The 8,170-nt window shown below is 35.1% G+C and overlaps 1 protein-coding gene across 1 annotated transcript; it reads left to right on the plus strand.

The window, feature by feature from the left end:
- The first annotated feature begins 1,356 nt into the window (after positions 1-1,356).
- LOC127157524 (C-type lectin domain family 4 member E-like) lies at positions 1,357-7,749 on the plus strand. Its single transcript, XM_051100765.1, has 10 exons — positions 1,357-1,476; positions 1,931-2,035; positions 2,123-2,185; positions 2,281-2,334; positions 2,518-2,654; positions 4,092-4,216; positions 4,308-6,391; positions 6,477-6,581; positions 7,026-7,536; positions 7,637-7,749. The coding sequence occupies exons 1-7, from the start codon at positions 1,410-1,412 to the stop codon at positions 4,456-4,458; spliced, it is 702 nt and encodes a 233-aa protein (XP_050956722.1). The 5' UTR covers positions 1,357-1,409; the 3' UTR covers positions 4,459-6,391; positions 6,477-6,581; positions 7,026-7,536; positions 7,637-7,749.
- The last annotated feature ends 421 nt before the right edge of the window (positions 7,750-8,170 follow it).

Genomic DNA, 8,170 nt, shown 5'->3' on the forward strand with positions numbered 1-8,170 from the left:
CAGTCCTTAAAGGGGTCATCAGATGCTAAGTTCACTTTTACATGGTGTTTGAACATTAATGTGTGTTGGCAGTGCATGTACAAATCTACCCTATAATGATAAAAATTCATGCAGTGGTTTTTAATTAATCTGTAAAAATAATATACCCTTTTTCAAATCGAGCCGTTCTCCCACGACAGTTGATTGACATGAGTGTTTTACCTCAGATCAGCTGTAACTGACCTTCATTGTTCAATGTCGGAGCAGGGATGTAAGTTAGACAAGAATATATCTCTGATTGAGTGATTGAGGTGTTGTGTTGCTGGATGTAATAATGAACATAGTGGTCGTCATTTCCTCCCAACATCTCAGTCGATGAAGATGCAGTGAATTATGCTTGTTTGCGAAGGGAATGCACCTCCCGATCTACATAAATGCGTATGTTCACGCAAATCATTCGTGATCCAGCTTCACCTACAACAGAAGTGAGTATAAGGTTTTTTTATGAATCTCTGCAATCACCTTTCCTAATAACGTGCTAATTAGCAAGTTTCACGGCTAAAGATATGGGAACAGATATGGGAAATGTGATCAAAGTTTAAGATGTTACAAAAAATGTTACCATACTCCCCAGTTTCTACCATGCAAAGTGCATTGTGATTACAGGAATCTTACAAACAAAAAATACATTTGGGTGTGGAAGGATCAGTCATTGGCCACAGTGCTAAATATCCCATGATTGCTTTAAAAAGTGTTGCTGTTTCAGCATAAGTATTTCTAAATGTTCCTCATTTCCTGCACAAAAGAACCATTGTTGGCATTGAGTTACCATAGTAATAGACATTTACAGATGGTTTTACAAAATACCACAAACAGGAATGAAACTTGCATAATTATGGACAGAAAATGAAAGTTCCAGATTGTGTGTGAGATTAATATGTTGCATTATAGTGATAGCAGACTAGTACATTTTTAGATTTATCAATTCTAGGAGAGGGGAAAAAAACTTTTTATAATCTATTATTTTTTTTAATTTTAAGGATCTTTGTGAATAACAACAGTTAACTATTAAAATATTAAAGTGCACCACCTGAATAACAACCAGAGCTGTACAACTATATAGCCAATGCCATCAGATACATGTCAGTGTCATATATATTTAAATGTTTTATTAATCGCATTCTTATGTCGGCTGCATCACATAGACAAACATAGTTATTGATAAACCGATGTTATCACTGATAAAGTGTTACGAATAAAACTACAAATGAAAACTTCTCCCAAATGGTTTGATATACCCTAACACCTAATAACCTCCTGACAGGAAATGATGACAGGAAATGACAAAAGCAAAGTGTGGCAGCTAAACCCCTCATATACCAAGTTCAATCAGAGCAGTTCTCTATCTGAAAATCAGCAGTAGACACAAAATGTCTGAAAATATTTATATAAATACTCTCCCACGACATAATTTAGGATCAGCTGGGAAAGATCAAGGTAAGTGCGTTTTTACTCTATAATTTTATATTTTATGTGTTCAAGAGTAATCTTATTGAATTGTGCATGGAAAATCAAATACATGTTTCAGTCATTGCCACTTGAGTATACTTTCTGTTTGTAAATTCATTTAGTGTTCTGAACTTAAATTAAAAGTTTTATATGCTAATCTCTTCATATGTAACATTATCCACATTTAAAAACTGAAAAGTCATAAGACCTTCTTCCGAGGTCTTATTTTTTGCGATTGTGTGCAATGACGATTACCTTAGCGGACCCATGGCATAAACCTGTGGAATCCCGTAGTTAAAAATGACTGTTGACAGTGTTAGGTCCCACACAATAACCTGCAATCTGCCTGACAGGAAATGCTTTAAAGAAGTACGACCTTAAACTGTGTGGATTTGTTTTGAAAGCTCTTAGTTTTTTGTAGTAACAGTTCGTTTATTTTCAGATAAGAAGTGTGTCAGCAATAAGAGAAAAGGTGTCTATACGGTGGTCCTTCTCTCTGTTCTCCTCTTCCTGTCTCTCCTAGCTACTGCAGTGTTGGCTTACTTGTGTGAGTATCCTAACATTTAAATTGTATTTGTATATGTCATGTTAGCACTGTGCATCTCGTTCTCAATGCTATTTTAATGCGTCACAGATTACACCAGTAACACAAATCAGCTGATAGGATGTAAGCCAGTGACAAACAGCTCAAATCTAGGTTTGCAAATCACATTTTGTTATTTTATTATAAATCAATATTCCATTTCTGATTAAACAAATAACTGGTTGACCTTTTAAACATTTCTTTTAAAGACTATTACACAACCGCAGGAGTCAACAAGCCATTACTTCCCTGTTCTTATAAAGGTATGTCATAGTACTGCCTTTCAACATATTTGGAATGCACAAGGTGTTTTCTGTATGCTTAAGTTAATACGGATGTACTTTTTTTTTTAAATTGTGAAATTATTCATACTGCCATTTTTTAGAATGTATGCATACATAATTAAAATAACCCTAAACTAACACTGAATAATCTTTCACTTTTAGGTTTGCCAGAGAAGTGGGTTCAAGACAAGGGCAGATTCTATGTTTTCTCCAATTATACCATGGACTGGATCAGCAGCAGACAACGCTGTCAGGATCTGGGTGGAGACCTGGTCATCATCAACAGCAGTGAGGAGCAGGTGCATACAGAAAAATATAATATTATTATATTACAATATTTAATTATTTGTGGTTTTGTTAAAGCTACTATTGCTTTTAAGGGTGTCTACTACAAATTTAGTGTAATTAGGATTATACACTGAAGGGAGGAAATGAAAAGGGTTGGTTCACCCAAAAATGAAAATTCTGTCATTAATTACTCACCCTTATGTTGTTCCAAACCCATAAGACTTTTGTTCATCTTCTGTACACAAATTAAAATATTTTTGATGAAATCCGAGAGCTTTCTGACCCTCCACAGATAGCAACACAACTGACACTTTCAAGGCCCAGAAAGGTAGTAAGGACGTCATTAAAATAGCCCATGTGACATCAGTGGTTCAACCATACTGTTATGAAGCTTTTTATGTGCAAAGAAAGCAACAATAACAACTTTGTTCAGCAACTTCTCTTCTGTGTCAGTCTCCGCCGCACATTCACAACAGTTCCATGATGTATATGTTGAAAAACCGTATTGGACATCGCATGTAATTTTACAGAAGTATATCGTTTTTGTAAGTAAAAAGGAGTGTATATTTTACGGTGAATAACCGTATTCCCATTAAATTTCAAATTTGAGGTTTTTTTGCTGAGATAACAAAGTTTTGTACATTAGGGTTGTATGTTACATATAATGTTGTTAAATTAATGTTTGACCTTCTATATGTATGTTAATATTTAAAAGCTGCTTGTGATGGGTTTTGGTTCATTATGTGACTTTCTCATCACCACCTGCTTTCGGTGGTTATCAGTGTATTACAAAGGTACAAAACAGATTTTAGTACGTAAAACCAAAAACATTCCCACCGTATTTTTTTACGGTAAAAAAACAACAGCTTAGTTTTTACTGAATTTTTTTTACAGGGTATATAGTAGGGGAACTTACTGTTAACTATTTTTTACTGTAGCATTTTTAGTGTCTTTTACTATTAAATTCACTGCCATTTTTTACAGTGTGCGTGTGGTTCTGCTGATGCAAGAGAAAAGAAATTGTTGAATAAAGCTGTTATTTTTTGTTTTCTTTGTGCACAAAAAGTATTCTTGTAGCTTCATAACATTATGGTTGAACCACTGATGTGACATACATGGACTATTTTAACAATGTCCTTACTACATAATTGGGCCTTGAATGTGTCAGTTGCGTTGCTGTCTATGCAGCGCCATAAAGCTCTCGGATTTGATCAAAAATACCTTAATTTATGTTCTGAAGATGAACAAAGGTCTTACAGGTTTGGAACGACATGAGGGTGAGTAATTAATGACAGAATTTTCATTTTTGGGTGAGTTTGGCTATCCCTTTAAATGCGGGGTTGCAAAAGACTAAAAACTATGCAAACACTTTTATCAACCACACTGTAGCACACACTGCATTGTACATACTACATGACTAAAGTCATATTTCTGCCTTGTGTTTTTAGGAATTTCTTGCTCAGAAAATAGTCACTTTTAATGCAATGGCGCTACACTGGATTGGTCTGACTGACCAGCAGACTGAAGGTGTGTGGCTTTGGGTGGACAACACCACCCTAAACAACAACATCTCGTAAGTACCTTTTTTTTTTCAACATCTTATGTGCTTAGCGTATGGATTTTTTGTATGGGTTACTGCCCTGACACTTGTTCTGTCTTGCCAGATGGTGGATCTTCCCTCCTGATGATAATGATATACAAGATCCAATGGGTGAAGACTGTGCGGTAATAAATGGACAGTTAAGAGGAGAAAAATGGGGAGATATTTCTTGCTTGAAAATGCAAAGAAGCATTTGTGAGGTTCCGTGTTCTTGATCAGTACTACAGCACCTACACTCTTAAGTTTCAGAAGGAGGTTCTTTTAATACTTCATGACTCAATATCACTGTTATATGTTATATTATTATATACAATAAAGTGTAGAAATCTGTGTAGCTCTTTATGAAGACTAGATTAAAATTTTATTTTATTTATTGTAGATTTTATTTTGCTATTATTGTTAGTAGTGACAGAGACAGTTGAGGAGGTGGATGGTAGGTGCTCTATTATTACTGTAAATTACTGTCTTCTGCCCCCTGGTGGAATATTCATGCTTTTTAAAGGAACAGTTCATCCCAAAAATAATAATAAAAAAATATATATAAATAAAATAAAAAATAGCTGAAATTTTTGTCACACTAAGGCCATCCAAGTTGCAGATGTTCATTTGCTCACCAGTGCATAGACTGACTGATTGATGTGTTGGTGTTGAATGTACAGAAGAGATCAAAATTAGAGAATAACCTATATTTTTTCTAAATTTAAAGGTCACTGCTTAGTCCTATTTGAAGTTATCCTAACAGAAGTAGAAGGGCAGTTTTTTAGACTCTCAATAGGGAATCGGTTCAACACCGCAGCTGGAATTGCTTGCCAGTTGAGTGCTGAAAAGGGTAAGGATCTGTCTCAGCATGTTTAAGGGAAGTCGGACTGAAAGTGCACTCTGCAGTGACCAAGCCTCTCATCAGGAGAAAGAATCAAAAGGCTAGACTAACCTTTGCTGAGGAACATGTTGTGCAGAGAGAGGACTGGTCCAAAGTTCACTTTACTGATGAGAGCCAGTTTAGTTTATTTGGGTCTGATGGGAAACTTTTTGTTTAGCATCAGTCTGAGGAAATACTGAAGCCTAAGTGTGTAAGGAAAGAAAGTTTTTTTCTGAAGCAGTTCCTTCCCTGCAAGCATCTCCCAATCAGCCTGCCCTCATGCCCTCATCACACTGCAAAGCAGGTAAATCAGTTCCTTGAAGTTGAGTCCTGATCGAAAGATTGAAAATCTCTGGAGAATCATTGGCGACAATGTTATGGCTAAGAAACCCACTACAGTTACCAAACTATGGAAGAGAGTTGAAAAAGAGCAGACCAATATCCCACCAGCGCAGGGTGAGAAACTAGTGATGACTTGCGGCCACAGATGTGGTGAAATCATTCAAAGCATGGGCCTCTACACTTCCTACTCATTTCTGAGAGCCGTAACCCAACCAAGATTTCATCTGTAATCTTCTTTCATGCTACAATGGTTACTGTTCTCTAATTTTGGTCACTTTTCCAGTTTTTTGATGAAATTCTCTGGTTATTTTGTCAAACATACCACTATTAGTAGAACAGTGGTATACCCACAGCTAATATTCCTTCACAAATTCCTTCTAATATTCCTTCATTTTGAGCAATGAAAACTAACAATATTTCATAAAAAATAAAGTGCTAATAGTTCTCTGATTTTGACCTCCACCTTGTACATTGTTTTAATAGCATGTATGTATAAAGGTCTGTGTTTGCTGCTGCTTTATCTATTTGTGTGAACTGTGAACAGCAAGAGGCCCACCCTCTGTTTCAGTATGAGAGTAACCAAAAAGAAAAAAGCCATGTTTCTTTTCAGTGTGATAGACTGCCATCAGTATTGAATTACAGTAGGATCAAAGTTAAATTAGAGCAACATTTCAGCAATTAGATTAAAGCATAAACAGCCTTCAAGCAGTATTGACCACAGATAAAAATGTATCATTCATTGTTTAAGATGATGCCCCTAACAGCTAATAAACAACTTACAGGAAATGACGACAGGAAATATCACGACTAAAGTAGTTAAACCCCTTCAGCCTGAATGCTTCACCAGATCTTCCCTTCATTTCTCACATATTTGCAAAAGATGCCTGCACCTATTTATTCCAACACCATTCCAAGATCCACCTCAAAGTCAGCACATAAGGGTCAAAGTAAGTGCTATTTCACAGCTTTTTTTTTGTTTTATTTTAGTTTAAGTTTTTTTTTTGTTATTTTATTTTATTTTTTTTCTTTTAGATAGTAATTGTTTAGTTGATAAGAGAGAAGCTATCGGTTTGGTGGTTTTTCTCTCGGTGCTCCTCTTCCTGTCTCTGCTGGCTAATGCGGTGTTGACTTACCTGTGTGAGTATCTTCATGTTTTACATGTACACTTTATATTATTGAAACAAACCGTATATTTTTTCTCACACGTCATGATTTAACTTTACGGTCATTCTTAATTTGTGTAAAAGTGTTATATAATAATGTTTAAATAACACAATAATTCACACAATAATCTTAAAATGGTTTGTGTTTATTCCGATGTTTGTTCAGATTATCTAGATTGTTAAAATCTTATTTTTTGTTCCAACAAAATAACGTTTTAGTCTTAAACTTTTAAATTGCTTTTGGTTTTCTGTAGTTTTCCATCTACTACAGTCTAGTTTAATAAACTTTTTGTTGTTCATTTTGTGTCTGAACTGAGGAGGAAGTCTCTAATTTGGAAATCTCAAATCATTTGTTTTCAAATTGATCAAATTCTGTCAAATTCAAATTTCAAATGTGTCTTTTTAATTTGTATTACAGATTATAGCAATGGTCTGGACTGGGTAATAAGTTGTGAACCAGTAAGAAACTGTTCAGATCGAGGTAGACAAATTCCTTATCGTTCTCATTTACATGACAATACAGATACACAATGTTTATTTATAATTTATTTATAATTTTGTTTATTTCTATGCTAGACTTTGGCCACATTGCTCAAATCAAACAGTTTTTTCACAAGGATATGGAAAACAGATCTGTAGCACATCACTGTCCCAAAAAAAGCAAGTCAATTTTTTTTTCATGTTAGTTTAAACAAGAGCACATATTAGAAACGTTAGAAGTTATGTCTCATGTGACACACAACAGTTTTGTACAGCACAATCATATTAAACATTCAGAAATTTTCATGTAAGATCTCCCAGAGAAGTGGGTCCAGAAAAATGGCAGATTCTATGTTTTCTCCACCGATACAAAGGACTGGAACAGCAGCAGACAACGCTGTCAGGATCTGGGTGGAGACCTGCTTGTTATCAACAGCACTGATGAGCAGGTTTAGATATATAATAGGACTATTAGAAAAAAATCATTTAAGATAAAATATGCACATTGGAAATATATGCATATCAAATAGATTAATCTCTGTTTCGTAGAGATATCTTGCGGAGCAAATACACGCTATTGGGGCACAAACATTATATTGGATTGGTCTGACTGATAGTCACACGGAAGGTGTATGGCTGTGGGTGGATGGGACAAAGAATCATCTTAGGCAAGTATTGATTTAAATGTCTGCTGATACATGTATCTAAAAATTATATTTTGAACCTGTTTGGATGGGTCATGAGAAACATCCCATCAATTATTCATTCGTTATTTATTTTTACATTTTTTATTTTTCAGTTTCTGGTCAATGCCTCCTGATGATTACAAATCAGCTGACAATCCTTTGGGCGAAGATTGTGTTGTATTGAATGGACGAATGTCTGAGGCAAAGTGGGGAGATGTTTTTTGCTTGAGAGAGGAGAGAAGCATTTGTGAGATTTCATGTTCTTAATAAATATTTACTTGATCAAACATTTCTGTTGATCTTATTTTTTCTGTAGGCATAGCCATTTGTAAATTTTATGTGTCTGACTTCCGGTCTCATCGTTTCCAGCTATTTTTAGCTGTACAAAACAGCTCGT

The sequence above is a fragment of the Labeo rohita genome, chromosome 3 (genome assembly GCF_022985175.1).
Source record: "Labeo rohita strain BAU-BD-2019 chromosome 3, IGBB_LRoh.1.0, whole genome shotgun sequence".
Classification (NCBI taxonomy): Eukaryota; Metazoa; Chordata; class Actinopteri; order Cypriniformes; family Cyprinidae; genus Labeo; species Labeo rohita.